The following is a 22,798-nucleotide window of genomic DNA, read 5'->3' as shown; positions in this document are numbered from 1 at the left end:
ACGGAACAAAGGACTACCAGTAAATCCAGTTTTCACTTCGATTGAGCGAAATTGCATAACGCGTCGCCGCCATTTGTTCGTCGCGCCGCAGACGGATGACTGTTCTCCAGCGGCTCCACGGTCGCGATGGACTCGTTTCGCGTTGTGATCCGCTGATCCGCATGCTAGACACCTGTCCGTGCCTACCAGCTCCAAGTGACGCAGATTTCACCGAGTCGCGTGTAAAGAAATCCACGCCTAGATGGGAACCGACCTCACGACCGTCCGGTCGAGTCTCGGTCCGTCTCGAAAATTCCCCGAGTTTTCCTCAATCGGGATCCTTACTGGTTCCCGCGTTCTAATCCAGAAGAACCAATCGATTTCCATATCTTACTTATCTCCACACTCGAAATATCGGAAGCAACGAATACGAGTTAAAGCTACTTAGGATCTGATATCGAGGACTACTCGTCTGAAACTTCTCGCGATATGAGACATATTCGGCAACACCATACGATCGTGCTCCATCCTCAGGATTGCCATCGCGGTCCGTCTCGAAAAGCGAAATTCCGCGGGCACATCCGGAAGGAAAGCGACCGCGTTATGAACGTTAACATAATTTCGGCAATATATTACGGTGATGGACGGTTAAGCGTATAAAGGTAGTTACGTAATTGGAGGGTTATTAGGAGCAGACCAGTCGTCCTTTTTCCCCGCTAATTGGCACGATCCCCGTATAAAAGCTGTAATGATATCTTTTACGCGTGGAAATAACGTGCTCCTCCATTCCTCGACATTCCCTTGGATTACGGAACACGATGTTCAAAAATTCGGAAATTACAGGCCACGGGGCTATTAAACGGAACTTGAACGGCGATGATTAATTAAAATTAAGAGGCAGAGCATTCCTGTTCTTCTTTTTTCCCCGTCGTTGAATAGCGTGAATAGGGGTTGGGACGAGGGAAGAAGATCTCGATTATGTTTCGTGCGTACGAACGATTGTAATGAAGCTTTACGAGCCTGTAAAGTGGCCGAAAATATCAGCCGCTCGAGTTTTTTGCCGGTCGAGATATGATTTTATAGGGTAATATCGTTCCCCTTGTGTTCTTTCCGCGCGGCTATTATCAAGTCAATAATTCATGCTCTGACAAGCGGATAAAACCTGTTTCATTTTGCAGCTAGTTTAGTTCCAAAGACCCGGCCAGGCTTTCCACTTGTATAACTTTAACAAACCGCGAAAATCCACTTGCCCCTTAATTACTCGAATTTAAGACTCGCTTAATTCCTGTGAAACGCGTGACGGTGAAATTGAATTATAGTTTTTAGGTTGCTCCACCTGTGAATTTCGTCCTCCTGTTCGCGAAGGGAGCAAATTTTCAATATACAGGTATGATTGTCGTTACATGCATACGCTCCTAGGCTTTTCCATACGTTTGCTCTTTCGTCGATGAGACAGTGGGTAATTTGCAGGATTCGTTCTTCGGCTAGACTACACACGAGCACCCAAAGATTCAGAATTTTTCGATCAAACGATGGTCGATGTTTGTAGAAATCATCGGGCCAATCTTTCACGAAGATCGGTTGAGCTTCGTTCAACGAGTTAACAGAATTTCTGCTATGCTTAAGGGTCCACTTATCTAGCACCGAGATACTCCTCCATCCCTCTCTTCCTCCTGCAATCAAAAACATCCATCGACTCGGAATTATCCCGATTAAATAATCCGAAAGTCGTGAAAGCCAGGGTCATTGCTTGGACCAGTGGAAAAGACGATGGCAACCGAGGGACCTCTATTTTGACGTGTCTCCGTCAAAGCGGGAAGGGTGGTCAGGTACGTTGGGAAGAAAAATCTTCCCCGATCCCCGATGAAATAGCGTGGCCAGTAGCTGGTCCCAGGAGAGCTCTGTCACAGCGAGTGGATAATGGGAATTGTGATGGGTGGCGACGGTGGGTACAGAGGGTTGAAGGCTGGTAAACCGATGGTACAGATGAGTACGTCACGCGACGGCAGTAAACCCGATACGATTAGAAAGGAACGCTGATGCTGACGGGGCATCCCGGGGAGCCGTCAACACTACCTTCGTATTTTCAACCCCGCCCTCTTTCCATTATTCCTCGCTGTTCGTTCCACGACCCGATCACTGTGTCCGTCTCCTTCCACGACCCGACGACCCGACGACCCGTTATTGCGCGCATAGTTACACACCGTGGCAGACACGCGGGATGAAAGTGGCTCGATGTAGGAAGAACCGATTGCCGGTGGTTGGTGAAACCGACGGGGTGATTGGGATCGAAGCGCAAAGGAGCCCTAATTCCGGCTCGGTCTCGCGGCGAAGAAGGGTGGTCCTTGAGGTTCGAGAGATTTCTCGGACGCACCGCTCGTGCTGGGTCGCGGTTAAACGAGGTGAGTCGTTGGACTATTTTTAGGCGATGTTGGTTCGTCGAAGGAATCCGAGTGGGTGTTGTCCGATGGAAAAGGTGGAAATGCGTACGCGCGTTCAGCGTTTGAAAGTAGGATCGGAGTAGGATCGGGTGAGGGAAAGATGAATAGAGGTGATAAGTTAGAGTCGTGTTATTCGATCATTTAAATAAGCAAGTACAGGGAGAAATGATTCCGAGAAACATAAATCACGGGTCAATTAAAGCTCAGAGGATTGATGGACTGGTAATTCCAGATTCGGTGTCTCGTCGGACTACGTACTGTCACGTTTCACTTTCGTGTTCGAGGTTTTCAGCGAGCTAGCGTGTAATTGCCAATTTCTGTCGCTGTTTTCATATCGAATTCGAGTAGCTAATAATTCATTTCCTCGTTCGTCTAACGTCCTATACTAACTGGCGGATTTAATTAGGCCTTACTTCTCGAATATCCTTTGTTATCTATATTTAAATATCTATCGTAATCCTGACGCGTAAGTGTCTGTTGTGCATTTCGAGAAAAAGAATGGGATTAAATTAGCTGCGAAAGAGGAAAAAGGTTAGTTGCAAGGGTTACACGGTAAATTTCTATGGAGTCCATTCGAAACTAGGTTTCAAGGTTGTAAAGTCTTATCGATAAGCTTATCGTTATGAAATAAAAGCATACTAGGACAAAGAGCAATGACCGCAAGTTGTGTCTGGGTTTGGCGAGGGTGTTGCCGTTACGGGCCTCACGTTCCCGGAAGTAGGGACATGAGAATGTCCGGATGCAAGTTGTGAACGTGAGACCCCTAGGAGACTAGACTCCAGCTTTCCTCGTGCGTCAAACTGTCGATGATTATTCGAGACAGGAAGTCAAACAGGATTTTTTTCTTTTCGTATGCATTACGACACTTTCAATCGCTTCTCCGATTGCGTTTTCGTCTGCTGAACTGGTTCGCGTAGGGTCACTCCTTCGGGTTAAAACGTTCCATTTTGTTTTATACGATTCGATCTTTCATCGCAAATTTTTGCATCTAAGACCGAGTACTTGACCTCTCGAGCCACGATTCATCGCCAATTTTGCAGAGACTGCGAACGCGCACTTGTTAGAATAATAAATGAAACATCGAATTCTAATCGTAAACCAAAAATCCAATACTAAAGTAAGCTGCGAAATTCGCTAGAAATCCTTCCACTCGGACAACCCTATCATACCCCGTGTAATACAGAGTTCAAAGGATAGAGACTCCCTAGCAAATACGTCCTCCTCGAAATTATGTACGTCGCGCCCACAATTCGGATCGTCCGAGAACCATAGTACGTGTCCGACGCACTAGCCAGTGGAAAAATTCGAGGAAACCTACTGTTGGAGACGCAACGATTCACTCGAAATGCCGTAAGGACCCCGAGGATCGGCGGGTGTCCCGGGTGAAAAGGGGATGAATCAACGGCGTGACCGAGGCGCGGAATTTTCGGAGGTCAGTACCGGGAGCGATTAAGTATATCGAGCGTGTGTCGGGCGTAACGTGGCCACTATCGAAAATGCAAAAGGGGTTCTTCCGGCAGAGGGAAGCTACGTTTCGTCCGAGTCTCGGAGTACGTTTACCGAAAGTTCTCAGGCTCGACCTCCGCCCGGACACATCGGGAAGCACATCACGTAGACTTTAAGCCCTCCCTTATCTGCGCGTCATCAAGAACCAACTTCCCTCTGTCTCTCTATCCGGCCTCTCTGTCTCTTTTTCCCTCCGTTTCCCTCTTCTACGTGTATACGCGTACCTCTGCGTGCACACGTACACGCGGCTGTGCCCGTGTGCATCACGGAGATCCACGCTTTTTCTGTCTTTCCTACCGTCTTCTCCCGATTTCTTTCTTCATCTTCATTTTTTCCTCCTTTTTTCGCTTTTTTTTTTTTTCTTTCTTTCTTTCCCTCCTCCTTTCTCCCGGCCGGTGCACGTTGTACACATGCGCGCGACTCCTCGTGATTTACATCGCCGGATGTGCTGGGATAATTTAGTGGTTATCGTATTGTCTCTTTTTCCCTCCTCTCTCTCTCCGCCCCCGAGCCTCCCTCCCCTTCTTTTCCCTCCTTCCATCGCCTTTTTTCCACCGCGACTCGCCGCGACCCGCTCGCTTTCTTCGTGTCCACGGTGGAAGGGTTTCATTGAGACACCGCCTCGCCGTGGACAAAATATTTTTCCGAAAGCGGGCCCCTTTGTGCCGACGTTTGCGTGAATACGTTAGGATTCGGGATACAGGGAATCGCGGTTCTCCGCCCGCGTCGTTGATTTCGCAGGGCAGATACGTTGTAGGCTGCAGGATATTCCGACGTCGTCGCGGATCCTTCCGAAAGCTTTGAAACTCCTCTCGGAACGATTCCTAAACCCCTCTGACTTTCCTGCGAACGAATAAAAGTTGCGATGAACGATCGCCACGACGGCGAGACGCGAAATTAGCTGGAATCGACGCTTTCGAAAGTCGCGACGGTGTTTGAAAGTTTCCGACTCGTTAACGAAAAGGATTCTGTCTAAAAGAATTCATCTAGGTGATCGTTTATAGGACAAATTTCAAAGATTGAACACATTTCGTTAAGGGATTATAATGCATAGAAATAGTAGCCAGTGGAAACGGTGGAAAAACTGGATAGATGTTCATTAAACTGGCCCGTCTGTTTGGGGCCACGCAGGTCGAAGAAGTCTCCAGAAAACGGGAGACAAAAGACAAAACTCAGGGGAAGGGTATAGAGTTTATTTTAGCGTTTGGTATTTTTAGTATTTCTTTACTACAACAATCTGCAACCTCGCTGTATCTTAACAATTGGACCACTCTATCATCAACGTCCACTCTCCGCCATCTTTTCCCCGCGTTAAGATCTATAAATCGGTGGCAATAATTACAAATTACCAAGGATACGTAGCGATTCCTGGCTACCCAAAATGACGATGGAAACGCGAAGAATCGTTAAGGGATCACGCGGAGAGACTCGCTGACCGGGTCAAACGATAGGAACCCGAGAAGGTCCCCTGAAAAGCTACGAAACGGCCAGCATTCGCGCAGTCCAGATCGGCGAATTTTCTCTCGTTATCGAGCCGGCCACCGGAAATGACATTTTCTTTGTCGATGTGGTACAAAAGCCCGGGCATCCGATAGCCGAAAGGGCCGCGAAAGAAAATTATGTCGAAACTGGAGCCGTAACATTAGGAGCATTGTATTGTAGCGCGAGGCTACGACTCCCCCGGGAACGGGTAGGGAGTTTGGTCCTTCTCCAGCTCACGTTCGCTCCTCCATATCGGCGCACACTTGGACCGGAACACACGGACGCACGCGGAGAGAAGCGCGGACGGGAATGGGACGTGCCCTCAGGTGGTGCTTCGGACCGGCAAATGAATTGTTTAATTGAATTAGCCGACGTACTCGGCCTACCGCGCCCGGCCATCATAATTCCCCCGATGCCTGCTAATTGCGCACTCTTTTCCGCGATTATTACGCATCGAGCCGTCCCACCGCGCCGTTTCATCGCTTCCTCGACTTCCGATGCCTCGAACCGGGCGAGGGTGACCTCGACGAACCTCGAAATTCGCCCAACGCTGCGGCTCTTCGGGTTAGGTGTGGACCAGTGAATCGCGAATCGTTATCGAGCGTCTTCTCGGTTTAGGAACGACACTATAGCTATTTCGCAGGGGAAATGACTCGCTTGGATGCTAGTCCAATTTTCCTTTACTCGACGTCTGACCAGTTTCGAGTTACTCTACTTGAGACAACACTCGCACCCGTCATATCGCGCATTTGTCTCCTATTTTGATTAAAATCTCGTTTCCACGTAGCAGCACTGTGTCATTCGATGTTTTCGACGATTTCGAACCCGTAATTACCTCGCATTCCGCGAAATAAACTGCATCTTTCCCCACCCAGAGCTTCATCGAGTTCCCACAACTCGCGCTTGTCATCTATATTCTCGGGCAACGCCAGAAAGAAAGAAGAAAAGAAAGCTTGGAAAAGGGAAGAAATGATCTCCCACCACGTCCTCGAGGCGTCCATCAATAATTCTCGAGCAACTAGAAATCGGCGGATGAAAAATCCAGCGGCGCCTCGATCGAAAGGATCGTCTCGATAACCTCGTGAGGGTCCGCTGCTGAATTATTGATGGCCGGCACTTAGCACGGCCGAACACGAGGATCCTTATGTGTCCAAGGCGCATTGCCACCCTTCGACGATATGGCTACGGATATAGCCGTGGCTCGGCGCAAACGGGGGCGTCGGAACGCCGCTCTATCCCGCGTCCCGTGGGAGCCGCGAGAGCCCTTGCTTCGGCCCGTTCGCCTAGGCTGCCGCCCAATTTCAACAAATTTGACCGAAAGTTCCGCGTAATTTTATTTTCGCACTTCTGCAGACACGTCGGGACTCCTCGGTCGTCTCTCTGGCCAGCATCGCCGGATACCTCTGGGGAGAAACGGACGCGGCACCCTTATCCGCTCGGCCTAGTCCTCCTTTAGTTTCCTTTATCTTTGCACAATCAGCAGCGGAAGCCGCCTCTAATCGCACTTTGGCCCGCGTTCCGTGACCGACCTCTCTTCCACGACCGTAGTCTCGGTTACAACTCTGCTTCTCCTGTTCTCCGACTCCCTTTCTCCTTCTCAGGACTTCTCGCGACCTCCTCGTGCCTGAGATCGAAGCGAGCCTTGCATCGGGATTCGAGTATTCGTCCTTTTTTCCTTTTCGAGAACGCAGTTTGACGCTTGACCCCTTGTAATCCGAGAATGTTTTTGCCCCCTCGAGCAGTAATTTTTGTTTCGAGTAGAGGGATATCGCAATTTCTGAAATTCATTTAATTTTTAGCGAAATCGTATCGGCATGCGATTTTGGTAGCTGTCGTAGACTGTTTGCATCTGGTTGTTAATTTAATTCGCGATTCTAACGTCTCTAGATGGGTTTGGACTTAAGATCCTAGAAGGTGGGAGGAAAATATTTTTCCGTTTATGTCTTCTCGGTACGTGTCAATCAAAGACCCAGGCTTCTCGTTCTCAAAAGGTATCGCTTCATTTCGTTGCATTAGCACACAACGAGCAGCGATTAAGGCTGCAGATTTTTTTGCAATTCGAATGCAGGCAACACAGTTGCCTTGCAAGGTGTTAGAAGTGAACTACGTTTAAAATGAATTTCAAATAAAATAAGTACGCAGTTTTCATGGATGATTCACGTGACTCTGACGCGACATTCTGATGCACGTCAAACGCATCGCAATTGACGCAATTTGCATGATCGAAAAGTAAAACACGAAGGAGCTTAACCTGCAAATCGGAAATTAATCCACGTAAGAGTTAAAAATACAAAACGTTTATCCGAAACAACGAATTAGAAGATGGGATGAAAAATACGATTAAACAATTTATCGTATTGTCAAACTGTCGTTACATTCGATCACAGTATCTTTATCATAATCCGACCATGTCACGAACTAAGACACCCCCTAAAATACGCGTACCATTTCTTTAATGTCTAGATGAATTTCTAAATCGTTTAATTTCCGAGACACGTCAGCGTTTCGCCGACAAAACGAAAGAATATAGCCCGCATGCTACCGTCAGCCTTTCTCATTTCCACTTTCCAACTGATTATCAAAGTGTAGAGAATTTCTCCTCTATACGCAATTAGGCGTACAATTACTACGCTGCCACCACGCCATTGCTATGCAAAGCGTGCAGTCCTTAACAATACAGGCGTCTGACAATATATCATAACGTTTCACCTGCAGACAAAGGAAAAGTAACCTAAACGTTTGTTTACCCCAAACAACATACACTATCAACGACATCCTCCATTTTTCTTTCCATTCCTTTCACCGTTCCCACTTGATCATCAACCTATCTCGCAAATCCCGATGATAAAATTAAAATCATAGGGTACTCTCCCTCTAATCCCTGGGAATGACAGGTCAAAACACTGTCAAGTGGAGGCCACCGGTTGGCAACGATCGGACCTCTATTCGAGCCGCGTAATGCCTCGGGATTTGCACATTAAGACGATCGTTAGACGGTTTTCCCCGGCTGGAAATTCAACGAGGAGCGATCGGGCCCGTGGCGGAGCCGTTTGACGTAACCCAGGACGGAGTGCCCGCATTTTAGTAAGCATCGTTGCATACGGTCCCGTATGCGATGCACGTAGCACGCTCGTTTCTGCATTCGCCGTCGTAAAAAGTCCGTGCGCGCGACCGTGTTCCTATCCCAAATTCCAACGGAACCCTTGAACCGATACGAGCAGTGAAAAAATCCTGCGTTCGCTTATTGCTCGTCGGTCAGGCTCGTTCAACGGTAAAGCCATGGGATTGCGTATTAGCAAGCGATAGGGTTGCAGCCGCCATGGCGTTCGTCGCAATGCACAGTGGGTCCGGTGTGCACGGGGAGGTGTCAACGTGACGAATTGCTTCGGGGTTGCTCAGGGTGCGTGTTAATAGGGGTCAAACTGGCAGGGTGGCTTCCGGAACACGCGGGGAAAGAAACTATTTCGACATCGTTGCGTTATGTACTCGTTAACGCAATTGCACGCATGACGCGTACAGTGTCTTGACATTGCGAAACGCGAACCTCGATTTTCCGAAGAAAAATTCACACTCCTCTGCCAAGTTTGCAAGTTTGAAATCGGTCCTAGTCCTGACGCTTCATTTCTTAAAGCGAAAAGTCTTTAGGAACTCTTAGGATGATCGAACGATTAGGGTTTCTGGGGTTAACGCGTTGACAGCGACTGGGGGGTACCTGTGACCGGATTACTGCTTAATTTGCGTGATTTTTGTCATTTTGGTATAATGAAAATAGTCTCGCGGCTCCTGTGCAATATCTAGATATAGCATAACAGTCAACGTGAGAACGTGTTACAGTTGCTGGAATTTTTTGGCAGAAAATTCTGCCGTTGGTTTGACTGACGCTCGTATAAAGACTCGTATAAATTATGTCTGTGTCTGTACGTGTGACAGTTAGTTTGATATTAATCTTCCAAGTATGCGATGGTAGTGCTTCTTAATATTCAGTCCAATATACCCGATAGCTTTACGAGTATCTAGCAACGGGATGTTGGCAGTTAAGTGTCAAATATGGCAGTCGGGGTAACAAGTGGATATTAAGTAATATCCGTTGAATAACAAACGCGGTAATAAACAGTAGTCGTTAGAGAAATAATTAATCTGCAGGTAATTAGTGACGGAGTATCTGTAGCATTGGAGGTCGTTAAAACGCGTTTCCCTCGGTGAAAAGTGGAATGAAATATAGAGTTCAAGGATGGCGAGTATAAAAATGTTTGGACCTATTCTGCCATGCAAAATCGTTCGTCCATGGGTGACGGACGCGCGAAAGCATCGCTTGTGACGTGGGCAGCCAACGTGTTAATGAAAGAATTCAATAGACTTGGCAACTGTCTCTATGTTAATTAACATGGCCAGAGTTAAACTCGAACGCGTATTTCGATCTGAACGAACGACTCGCGACAGAAAGTAGGCAGAATTTGACTTCGCCACAATTTCCACGTGCCAATTTCTTATTCCTCGTATACTCCCCGACGTCTCTGTCTCGCAGATGCGGACGATAATTATGGTTAATTACTTCATCGACTGCAACAGCCGAAGATAACTCAATCGAAACTCGCTGTCTCGCGGCGAACCGCGATTCCAACGAAACCAACCCCAATCAGTCTCTACATAAAGAACCACTTTAACGCTCTTTAACTCTTATTTCGCCATACTTGCCTGAACTCGGTTCCCGGGCTGCAAATTACAGCCCTATTCTCGGAAGAACGTGGAAACTTCGACCCTTCGTCAAACTTTAAATTACCAGCCGAGCTTCTTCTAACGAGAGAAAGAAGCCGCTCCGGCGGCATCGATGGCAAATGAAATTTCCTCGCAACCGTGTTTTCGAATTCCGTGTCCTCGAGTTATCCGTCGCGTGCTTCGACGGCCGTGGGATGAGACGGTGTCCATGATTGTCCCTGCGGGACCAACCAACGATGGCTTCTTCCCGCGTTGTCTCGGGGGTGCAGGGGATGCTGGAGAACAGCGGGACGCCTGTAAAATGCGAAAACAAGACGGTGACCGAATGGCGGCCGGTCTTTTCCCTCCCTTCTTTACGCTCTTTACGACTTTTCAGCGACACAGAGAGACCCTGTAATGGGACAACGTCGTGTTCCGGATGGCGTTCACGCGATCAACGGAAAGGGGAGTGCCGGGTCGTCGTTTTACAGCCGTTAAGCGCGATAGCGGCCTAATAAAAATCCCATCTTGTTTGTAACCCTTCCGGCCGACTAAATGGCGCGTTTAATTGGCGAGAGCTTTTTCAAGACGTCGATACCGAGCTCTTCATTAATCGCCGGGGATAGATTTCGTGGACGTAGAAAAGTTTCAATGGCGGTGCGGGGGGGTTGCTTTTGAGCGCTGGAAACACTTTGAGTCGGTGAATACTTGGGCTGAGTTATGTCAACGATTCGGTGGCTCTATACTAAGCGTCAGGTATAATAATACGATTACTTTGAATAGAATTTTGTCGTAAAGATCGAAGATCTGTCGTAACGTAGGTAAATTGGAAAAGCTTTTTGACGTTAAGTTTAGGAATTTCTGATTAAAAGTTGGGACAAGTCAATTTTTGTCGTCATTAAAGAGTATAGTATATGCCTCCATCATCTTCGCAGCTAGATTTGAATGTCCACGAATTAGAACCTACTTGGCCATAGGAATCATGGTTACTTGGCAAAGCAGAAAGTGTCGTTAATCTGACGAGTGCTTGACTCGCAGGCAAGTGGCTGTAAGTCGTCTTAAGGCGTCGAGAAAATTTCCATATTGATACAACGAATATATTATACATCCAATTCCAGTAGTTTATAGACGCGACCAGTTGCTCAATACGAATTAATGACAGGGAGCACGTTAAAATGTAGAGTTTTATGTGTGTCAAGGTGGTTGTTAAGGATCATCCAAGGCTCAAATTGGATTACCTCTCCATGTTTAATTCATTCAACCGCTCCGGTGCCTCATAAAATTATGAAATTGCAATTCAGTCACTTTCACAGACACAGCCACCCTTTATTACCTATGCGCGCTACCCAAACTTTTTCTATTTAATTCCATCCACTTTATCTTGATCCGATGCACACCTCGATATCGAAACTTGGAATTAAACTTCCGAAACCATTACAGAATTTAACACTGGACCTGCCAGTCTGTAATAAGTAATTAAACATTATTTCTAATGCAAACGTTGACCCACGGTGCTGCGATTTAATTATAAAAGATCGTATATCGAAAAAGAACTTGACTCCAATTAGACCTTACACCTTTACTTCGTTCGCTATAAAATTTTCGATATTTTTCGAATTAATACAAACATTGAGATTCGTCGTTATAGTACAAGGGGTTAATAATTAAAATTTACGAATATCTCGCACTACCCCATGCATCTGAAATTCTCTTCCACGTACTTCAACAGGCCCAAAATTGTCACGAATGCTAAACGTTGTCAAACCGAAGGAAACATGCATAACGCTTCGCTGACGTTGAATACTTCTCCGATACGTAATTTTTCGCGTCGCGCAGGGGGTTGCTTAACCCTTTCGAAGCGACGTGTCAAAAATGGTAACAATACGATAGTGCAATCTTTAGCATTCGGTCTTTCTACGCAAATCTTTCGAAGAAAGATGTAAAAACTGACCATCGCAATAAAGCTTGCAATTCCTTGCGAAGAGGGCGAAGAGGAACGGTAGCACTTGTCTTAAACTCTTTTAAACTGCAATAAAGCTTGCAATTCCTTGCGAAGAGGGCGAAGAGGAACGGTAGCACTTGTCTTAAACTCAACCTGTCTTTTACTCCAGTTTTGTCGCCGATGACTCTAGTCACCCGTTGTGTGTGGATGACGTCTCGTGGCCGGTGATGACTATAGTCACCCGTAGTGGCGAAAGGGTTAATAAATCGTCTTATCTGGAATTTGCGATGATTACGATTAATCCGTCGTTTCGTAGACAATTTTATGGCCTCCGAAGCGGAACTTATTTTGCAACCCCTATTATATAGGGCGCAGCGCGAAAATAACGTGGCACGGCCACTAATTCGCGGTGATGGGACAGATTTGGACGGGACAGGTCGATCCGCCGGGTCCGATTCCACCCTGGTTAACAAAAGGTTAATGACCGTGACAAGTAGGGGGAGGAACGGGTTTCGAATAATGCGGATTACGTTCCTATTGGTCAGCGTTTAATGTTTAAATGCAAAACCGGAATCGGGGGGCCGTCCACGGGGCGTGGTTAATGTTACTTCGACATTCACCCAGATACATTCGACTGGCATGTCAGCAAACACAAGCATGATAGCGTTTGAATAATGTATGCCGGCCGAGCGGGTGGCCGCTTTTGCCGCGCGTTTGCTCTGCGATCGTGGACACGAGCCGCCACGCCTATGGTCTCGTATCCAACTGCCAATTGTCGGTGCCTGCTTCAGGGTAATTACTTATTTTCCTCTTTCCAATTCACTAGAAAGGTGTTTCGTCCGAATGCGGGCAAATCGAAGAATAATTGTCGCTTCGCTCGGGCTCGCGAGAAATCGACTGATCTCGGAAGAGACTGTACGTGTCGGAGGAAGTTTGACAGGTGTTGGGTGTTTCTCGGGTAGTCTGTTCTTTGGATATTAATAATTTCGTTTGGAATGTTCAGCACAGGTTTTTCCGATTGGCTGCCCATGTACCTACATACTTGTACCTATGTCATTACATCACTATACCGAGATGCGAGTGAGACTAAATTTCACACGCAAATTACTAAACAACGATATACAGGTAGCCCTCCTACAACACGGTATCATATAACACGGTTTCACTATAACGCGATTCATAAATTGCGGGAACCCTCCTACGACACGACATCCTATAACACGGTTTCGCTCTAACACAATAAGAAAATTGCAAAAACCTTTGTACAACACTGTACTTCTATATGAGCAGTGACGACGAAGAAATTTATTAAATTAAAGTTGCGTTAAATTAAAATAATATTTTTCTCCTTTTTTTTTGTTTTGTGTTGTACACACATTTATATTTTTAATAAGTATTAAGTTGTTTATGTAGAATTAAAAAGAATTTGTTTTTAGTACATTTTCAGGACGTAATCCCCCTTTTTGTACCGTGTCTGGGTTTCATACAACACGGTTTCACACAACACGGCATTTTCTAGGAACCTATCTACCGTGTTATAGGAGGATTACCTGTATTATCCTTTGATCCTCTATCTCTACATAGCCTAATGGGTACATAGGCCAGCTTCTAGCAGACTCGATATTCTCATTCGTCAAGATGCTCATTGTATCAGTTTCCCGTATCATTGGATTCCTTTTCATGTCATCTTCTTAAAACAGTTTAATTCTGTACTAATTCTGCACTAACCCACTGTTGAGGAAATGTATACAAGGAATCAGCCCGTGAAGAAATAAATATTAATTTTTTTCGTTGGCAAGAACACTTTATGTATGTGCTTGATACTCTGTATTCGAGAATGTACTGTACTGGAATCGCGTGTGCAGTGATAATGATAGATATAAAACGGTATGTACATGCGTAGTCTTACTGTACGACCTCGGTTCTGGGACTAGACCGAATGACTCCAGGGCGATCCTGTAAAATTAACTACTCTAGTTTAAGAGAAGGTCTAAGAGTTTTTAGAAGCTCATAGGGCTTAAGCCTGTATCGCATGATAATGATTCCAACATTTTCTCACCCCGAGAAAAATCTGTGGAAACACTGTTTCTAAAATACTTGGGAAACGTGTTTGAAACCCTCCGAATTTCTATAGTTTATATGAAAAATGTAACAAGGGGGTGCCAAAATGGGAGAAAATAATAGGGATGTTTCGAACACCAGGAAAACGAAGATTCGTCGTAACGAGGTGCTTTCCGAATTTTTCTTTCCTTTTGTAACGACTAATTGTCGGCAGATCTGGCTGCAGGTTCGAAACGTACGCTGGAAATCGATTAACCTACATCGGGTTGCCGTGGAATCGGAAAGGAACAGTCACCCTGGGGTGCTACGTACTCTAGGTCAATAGCTGTAACGCGATTCCGGCAGAGCGGTTAATTCGCTGCTGGCATATCAAGTACTGGAGTCCTTGCGGAAGGACTACGCGAAACGAATACCTTATGATAGCAACAAATATGTAATTGAATTTCGGACAACAGCCGAAGATTGTTTCGATTCCGGACGCGTGAACGGTTACACGTTTCGATTTGTCGTAAACTTGTAAAAGCACCAGCGCTTTGGGAACATTGCAAGGAATATCGTGATTTCCTTCGCGTCATTCACTAGCCGTAAAGGAAAACGAAAGCCGAATAAGGAGGAAGTCGTTTATTTAAGCATCCTACTATGCGGATTAAAATCTGAAACGAGGATTTAACGATACTTCGTTATCAAACGAACGAAAAGGATAGTGTAAAATAATATCCCCGAAGATGAATTTATATCGAGTGTACCTGACGTCGGGAAATTCCTCTGATAATAATTCTATTCGTGGAAATCGCCAATGTTCGAGCTGCAAAGGTCCACGAAGTATTTCAACCCCTCTCACTACGATTGAACTTGGAGAAATCGATGAGGAATTTAATTTTAACTAACCCCTATACATTCATTACGCCCAATGGATAAATTATTTTAAGAATCCTTGAAATTTTCTGCAAGTTAAATATATTGAATTGTAATTATGGTCGTGCGATGTAGGTAGAACTCGTAACGAGTTACACTCGCTATTGCAATGCAAAAGGTTAATTAATTATTTCGCGCAACGTATCTCTATCAGAAAAATAAAAGAGAAATAGAATTTCTCTCACAACCACGTTCGAAAAAGTCTATAATTTCTGAAGATGAATTTACATCGAGTACGTTTTGCGAGTAAACGGATAAACTAATAAGATGATTTATTAGACACAATAACGGCACAACATTAATTATAACTAAGTCTTGTAAAATAAATTCGCTTCTAACTGCGATATAATCTCTCGAGGACTCTTTCACACACAACGTCTATATATAATGATTGTCATTCACCTACTGTTTGTTTCTGTACTCTCTGTCATACTCCTCACACACACACACACACACACACATTCTTCCGCACAAACATTCCTCACACTCATACCACACATTCTATGACAACCACTATCACACGTTTTACATCAGGAAAATTCTCAAATATACGAATCTACAAAATATTTCGCGTAAACAATTAATAATTTCGAATAACGCGCCTTTTTCAAAAAAGAACACGGAATTTCTCGCCGCCATTATACTCCATCTCGCGATGAATCGCGCCCGAAGTCGTCTCGAACGTCTCGTTGCAAAATTAAGGCCGATCCCTTCCGTTCTACGTCGTATAAAAGCGAACGTTCCGACATGATCGAAGCCGCGACTGCGAAGGAAAAAGCGGAAAAAAGAATTAGATTTATCCGTACCACGAGATTCCTGCTCGTCTAACCTTCTCCGGTCTCTCTTCTCTGTCTGTTACAGCATCCTCGAGCTGCGCAAGGAGAAGAGTAGAGACGCTGCCAGGTCTCGAAGGGGGAAGGAGAACTTCGAGTTCTACGAGTTAGCGAAAATGCTGCCATTACCGGCGGCTATTACCTCCCAGTTGGACAAAGCCTCTATAATAAGGCTAACCATCTCGTACCTCAAACTTCGGGAGTTCTCGGGTCACGGGGACCCGCCATGGAATCGGGATGGGCCACCGCCAAATAAATCTGGCAAAGGTAAGAAGCTCGTTATTAACCTATCGATATAGCGTTCGTATCTGTTGCCATAGTCGAAGATCTTAAGATCAAACAAGTGAATCGAGTCGAAATAATTTATAAATTAATTTTCTTCATTCAGAAATCATAGGAGATGGATTTTTTCCGATTATTTTCGAGATATCGAGATGTAATGGCACGTTTAATAGAAGCAACGGTGGAAAATCTCTGATATTTCTGGTGCTAAAGGGGATGATTGTATTTGTTGGGATTTTTAATCAGGGACGTTTGCGTTTCTGTATTTCACAGAAATACTTCGGCTCGTTTCATAAGGAGTTGAGAATTCGTTTAGATAGATCGTTTAATTAAATATTATGGACTGCTCAGCGAACAGGAAGAACGCGATCGTTGTCCCTGGAAAAGAGATATTCCTTCGACCCTCTTCGTGAAAGGTCTAACGTGGCTGCAATGTGGAAACAGCAGACCCCCGCTTATTAGAAAGTGTATCTGCCAGTGATATCTGCTGATGGATCAGTATTTAACCCCCGGTAGGGGAGTCAATTCGCTGTTGAAGATCGACGAGCGTGTAGTCGCGCGGTAAAACGTGTCTTTGGGGGTGAAAGCAGCCCTGCGAGACCAATCTGTCATCGAGATGACGATTCGAAACCCGCGGATATTTAAAACACGCGAAAATGAAACCTCCCTTAGAAAAATCAACGGGATCAAACTATTCGAACGATCGGAATAAAAATCCAAGTAAATATCGTAGAAGGTAATTTCTAAAAATTTCGTACCCCGGTAATATTCCACGCGAACGTATCACCGCTATCGTAGACCTCGTTTACCCTTAACATCCGATTAACCAACGAACGAAAGAATGGTAAAATTATCGTGCCGCGAATCCAGCCATCGCAAACAAAAATAAAACTATTTCCCTAAACGCCATCTAATCAGAGAAACAACGAGCCAATCTCAGCTTCGTCGCAAATTAATTGCAATGGTACCCCCGTGCTGGAACCGGGTAGTATCGCTGACCGATCGTGATAAAGGGTAAGGGTGGTGGAGGTTGGGCGTTGAATTTCGATGGAAATTCACGGTACACCGGTATCGAATTAACCGGACAAAGGTCTCCTTAAGAATTCGCGCAAGCAACCCGGCAATAGATCGAGCCCCGCGATATCCTTTATAACTGGAGAGTGACCACGCAGCCAGCACGAGATCCGCAGATACATAGTAATAGAGAATTGTCGGCTATAATCGAGCGATAGCATCGCCATTGGCTTTCTTCATTTTCTTGGTTCATTTAACGGAAATGGAAGGGCTTCTGGACAACTTTTCGCCTCGGTCAGAGGAACATCCGAACGCCGAGAGACATCCCCGTTCATCCGTGTCGATGAGCCAGAGATCGGATGGTATACGTCGACGTTGAACATCGTATAGAGTAGATTTCGAATACGAGGAAATTCTTCACCGTTCTTCGATATTTAATAAACACGAGAATAACTCATCCAGATCCGTGGAATGTCTAGGAACAACCTAGGGGAGGACTATTTTAGATCGGATACTCCATCGACTCACCCCTTCTCGTCGATCATCGACCGATTCCACGATTCTCCGTCATCAGTGCCAATTCGCTATCTTTCGCGAAAAACTTCGTTTCCCTTTCCTGCGTCAACCCTTCGCCTCCGCGTTACCCTGAACCCCCCGTTCAGAGATGGGAGATCGTGGCTACTGGAAAGAATCTGCAACGAGGCAGAAGAAGGAAAATAAGGTGACGGTCGTCGAGAGAATTCACTTATTCATCGACTCTACTTTCGATGAATCGTGGGGTGCGACCTGGTTGAGTTAATATTTGTCGTGGGGCTGTAGCGAGACAGAGAGGAAGGGGTGAGGATGGGACAGAGGGCTGTCAGCGTACATATAAAGCGGCACACATAAAGGCTTAGGTGGCTGCACCACTACCTACATGGAAATCTAATCACGGCAACCCTCTGCGTGGGCCTCGCGTTACCAACCGCCAATGTAACTAAACTAACGAAATTGAGTTAGGCACCGTCCGCACATCGCTGCCGCAGCTCCTCGTCAAACTAAATCCACCGCGGCCGGTTCACCCTCGCCGCATGTCACTGGCACAACTGGAACGAGAGACCTCTCGACTTAACGAAGTAAAATGCGTTAAAGATTTCCAGACACGTCGGTTGATTTATTTTCTTTCTTCTCTCCCGCCCCCACCTCCTCTCTCCACGGCACAGTCACTCGCTTTAATTCCACTTTTCTCTTTCTCGTCCGGTGCCGGTGGTCCCTTTGTTTCTGCCCTTCGCGTTACGTTTCGACGGAGAGAAAGGGGTGGTAACGGTGCGTGGAGTTTGGCCTCGACTTGGCGTAATCGCGAGTGGCTATTTTCGTTTCGATTTTCATTTTCGAATATGGATGATAGATATTATTCGGCATTATACACACGCGAATGTTAATTCGTTTCGCGGGCTATCTCGAGAGTGGCGTAGCGAATAATAGCGTTAATTTCGAATGGTCGGTGAATGGAGGACTGTAAAATTTCTGACGTCGCTCTTGTCTTTTATTGCGCGTTATAAATTCGTACCGGCGAGAGGTTCATCGGGACGATATGGGATTCCTTGCACACTTTGCCTAGAAATTCCACAGCCTCGCCAATTTTAAACAATAATACGGAAACGAGGGAAACCTGTGGATGGCAATTTCACTTACAAAGTTGAAACGGGTCCATCGTTTCCAGTAAAACCACCCAGAAGTTGGCAAAGCGATCCAAATTGGCGGAGTGCATTCCAAACGACGTGCGTTTTAGAGTCCTTACACGACACGGAATGTCCGATGCAATTTTAAATTGGCCTTTTACGCTTCTTAGCTCGTTTACTCGCGCCACCCCCTTGGACCCTATACCAATTCTGGATCCTCGTGTTTTCCGTTGTCGTAATCTCTGCTACCTTCGCGTACTAGATTAGAAAAGGTTCATAGTCGGAGTTTCTTAAGGAAACTTCATCTGCTCGGCACGAGCGATTATCTCCGCGTTACCTTCTCTAACGGAATTAATCTATCTTCGACGAAATTTTCATTTCACACGAGAAACACCGAAAGCTCTTTAGCTCTTTACCGTAAAAGATGACATTTTTTCGTCGCGAAAATCCAGTTTCGCACAATAACAAACGTCTTGCCGTACATTGTTCGTTCAACACTCGTCGTCGTGAAAAAATACCGCATTACATCTTCGCTAAATTGATCACGCCGACAGCCTGTGTATTTTTCCATCATCCCCGAGGAAATATCTGCGAGCCACCGTGCTGGACAGCCGGGCAAAATGCTTGGTTCGAATACTTGTCAAAATATTGTGACGACGATTGTGGCTTCGGCTCTACTGAAAATAACTTACCTCGTTCGAATCTCCAAGAACCTGTGAAAATTCCTTAACCGAGACAATCGACGCGTTCTAACAAATTTCTCGATATTAAAATACAATCGCGTATTTTTAATCTTCAATTTCAATTAAATCTCTGTGTTCCGTAAGATCCACCGATAATTTCTACCGTCCGAAGTACGGGATATAAGTAAGCAACCCCTGATCATCACCGACGATCCATTCACACCGATTGACAGTTAAAATACGAATCTTTATTCAACCCCAATCAGAGTCCTCCTGAAAGCCGGATAAAAGGAGCAGCAATTCCACTGACAATTGCACAACATGGTTTCACTGCGACGATCCATCGAGCTCTCGTGGAGCAACCCCCATTAGCCTCTCGAAGGCCAAGAATCCCGCGATTTCGTGTAAACGAACGTGCCCGAAGCGAAGCGAGGGACGTCGATCGGTAAAAGTTTAATCGGTATTCACGAATCGTCGTCGAAACGAAGCGAACAGTCCGCGTCGTCGCCGGAGGAAACGCTTTCGTCGGGCTGGCGAAAGTTCGACCGGATTATTCGGGGATCCGGGTCCGAAATATCAGAACGGACTTGTTGACCGAATAGCGAAAGCCAGAGGCTGATCAATCCGGCCAGTTAGCCAGCCACTTGGACTCGTTCCTGCTCCACGGGGCTTAGCAGATTAAGCGTCTCGCGTCGAGTTTGATCGAGTCTTCTAAGTCTTTCATTACGACGTCCCCGAGAGAGAGAGGATGGCCGGGTTTATTATTACGGGCAAGAAGCAGGAACGTCTTGTTTGTTAAACGAGGGGAGAAAGAAGACGCAAAGGGGTCACCGGTGGCATGGTTGGAAGGCTATCTTCGGGGTTAGCCCAGGGAGAGTGAGTCACAATGGTCAGAATAAGCCGAAGGTAGCCTGGATCTGTGAACGTCGATCAATTCCATCGGCCAAACTCTTTATTAACTCTTTGCTCACCCGTCCGCTTTCGTGATTCGAGATTCTGGGTGATCAGTAGGGGATGGGATTATTGGAACAGGGATTATCGCTCTTCTGTCTCTGTTTCAGACGCATTTTCTTAATTTTGTGGACAAATGAACATTCCACGTATGATCTAAGCGAGAAAACTGTCATTGTCGCGAAGTTGAGGAACCTATGGGGGAAGAGGGTTGATTCGTTCCAGAGCTCCGTTGAATTTATGAGAAATAAATAATTAGGGTTCTAGTAAGGTTCTATGAATCTTTGATCGAAGGATCGTTCATAATCGAACGATTGTTCCTTCGATTCACGTGATTTTCCTTTTTCAACGAGATCTATGCCAGAAATGGGTGATGGCGAGAAACCCCCGTGGAATGTTGATTTATCGGGTTCCGTTTGTTCATTACTATTCATCGTTCGCTATATGCATGGCAATATGCAATTTGATGTTAGCCGACGAATACAAATTTATCTTTAACATACATATCGTTGCGCGATCACTATGGATCTGTCATATTCTTTACGGAAGCGTCTAAACTTAACTCGAAGGAAAATAGAATGGTAAATTGCTTTGAACCGAGGCATTCAAATGGAAACTGGACATCCATCATCGCGTTCAATAACACGGGATTCACGTACACGATAGCGATATTTCTGATTCCAGGTGCGAATCGAGTGAGGTCATCAGCATCCGCCGCGATGGACCACTTCGATGTACATCAGGGTACCCACATACTTCAAGTGAGTATGCAATTCCGTCTTTGTATCAAAACTAAAAAGTTATCTGGGATCAAAGGAGAACCGATTTCATCAGCCTTGCGCGAAACGACTGATCCTGCCTCGACAGAAATCGCTTCTTTTCAGAAAACTGTCAAACCGTGTTGACAGCGACCAGAGAAGTAAGCACACCGATCACTTCCAGCCTCTTTGATATTCCGATCTTTCGTCGCGAATTATTTACCGACTATACAAGCGTTCGTATCCTTAAAAAAGAGTCTCTGAAAAACTTTGCTCGCGACATCAATCAGTCGGAATTCCCTCGGACACGATTCTCGGTAGAACTCGACGATCTGCATAACGATCTGCGGAACTCGGCAGGCAATCCGAGGGAAATATTTCGAAATAAGCATAATAAATAACGGGGGCACCGAATTACGATCAAAAGTCCGAGCGAAACCAGCGACAGGGAAAATTCCGACAAAGATTCAGACACGGTATCCCGGAAACTGGCTGCAGGGGGCTGGAAGTGATCACGAAGCAGTCGGGATGCTAGGTTGGTCCCGGCGGCAAAAAGGAAAAGGGAGAAAAAAGAAAGGGAAGGAAGGGAAAGGAAGGAGATAGAAAGAGCCTGAAGAGCGATTGCTCCCATATTTTCTGTTTCAGTCGCTGGACGGGTTCGCGATGGCGGTCGCTGCTGATGGACGGTTCCTGTACATATCCGAGACCGTCTCAATTTACCTTGGACTCTCACAGGTGAGTGTGTAGCTTGCTTGTACGTTCCCTTACGAATCGTGGTTGTAAGCGTGACTCGTTCGCGGGGATGTTGATGGAAGCTAAAGCAGGACCAGTAGGAGGAGGCTAGGTGGAGGCTAGGTGGAGGCTAGACAGGGACGAAAAGACGAAAAGACGAAAAGACGGTAAAGGGGGAGAGTAGGGTGGCGACGGGGAGGTAGTCGAAGCGAAAGACGAAGGAACGAAGAAGCCGGGGCGTAGAAGAGATAGGTGGCGGCGCGGGGTGGGTGAAATGAAGCGGAAGACATATAAGACACAGGCATGCACGTGAGGCTGGCACGTATGCGCGAGCCGGAAGGGCAAAGATAGCAGCACAGCGAGGGAACACGGGCCGTGGAAAAAGGAGAAGTTCGATGAAGAGGAAAGAAGGGTAGAGACGAAGGCGGTGGCGCGGAGGTGGCCACGGCGAACGGCGAAAAGAAGAGAAGAGGAGAAGGGAAAAGAAGCGGCGAGCTAGCATGGCTGGGAAAAGAGGAGGTGGATAAGGACGAAAGAGAGAGAGAGGTCAAGGGAGGAAAAGAGGAGAAGGTTGTATGAGTTGGCGGCCATACTGGCTGGCACCAAGCATGACATAGACGAGGGAAGGATGGGTGGTTGGGGGCGGGGGTGGTCGCATGCGGCTCACGTAGCCTCTGCACGGCGGCGTGTTCGCCATTCCTAATGCTGCCCGTGAAGGTAGATGGAGAAAAGAGAGAGAGAGAGAGGGAGAGGGAGAGGGACAGAGAGGAACAGCTAGACAGGGAAGGGAGTGTGGAACGGAGAAACGGAGGAAGAGAGATAGGCAGAGAGATAGACGAAGGGAAATAGGGAGAGATAGAGAG

At 46.3% G+C, this 22,798-nt stretch overlaps 1 protein-coding gene across 1 annotated transcript in view; it reads left to right on the top strand.

Annotated features, from left to right (window-relative positions):
• LOC108545664 (protein trachealess) overlaps nucleotides 1-22,798 on the top strand; it is a 32,167-nt gene that overhangs the window by 2,416 nt on the left and 6,953 nt on the right. The window contains exons 2-4 of the mRNA XM_017897389.1: nucleotides 15,883-16,121; nucleotides 21,130-21,206; nucleotides 21,849-21,938. Of these exons, the coding sequence (XP_017752878.1) occupies nucleotides 15,883-16,121; nucleotides 21,130-21,206; nucleotides 21,849-21,938 (406 nt within the window). The remainder of the gene's footprint in view (nucleotides 1-15,882; nucleotides 16,122-21,129; nucleotides 21,207-21,848; nucleotides 21,939-22,798) is intronic.

The sequence above is a fragment of the Eufriesea mexicana genome, unplaced genomic scaffold (assembly GCF_001483705.2).
Source record: "Eufriesea mexicana isolate 0111107269 unplaced genomic scaffold, ASM148370v2 scaffold492, whole genome shotgun sequence".
NCBI lineage: Eukaryota > Metazoa > Arthropoda > Insecta > Hymenoptera > Apidae > Eufriesea > Eufriesea mexicana.
Note: the sequence above shows the minus strand (reverse complement) of the source record. Positions and strands in the feature narration are given on the sequence as shown.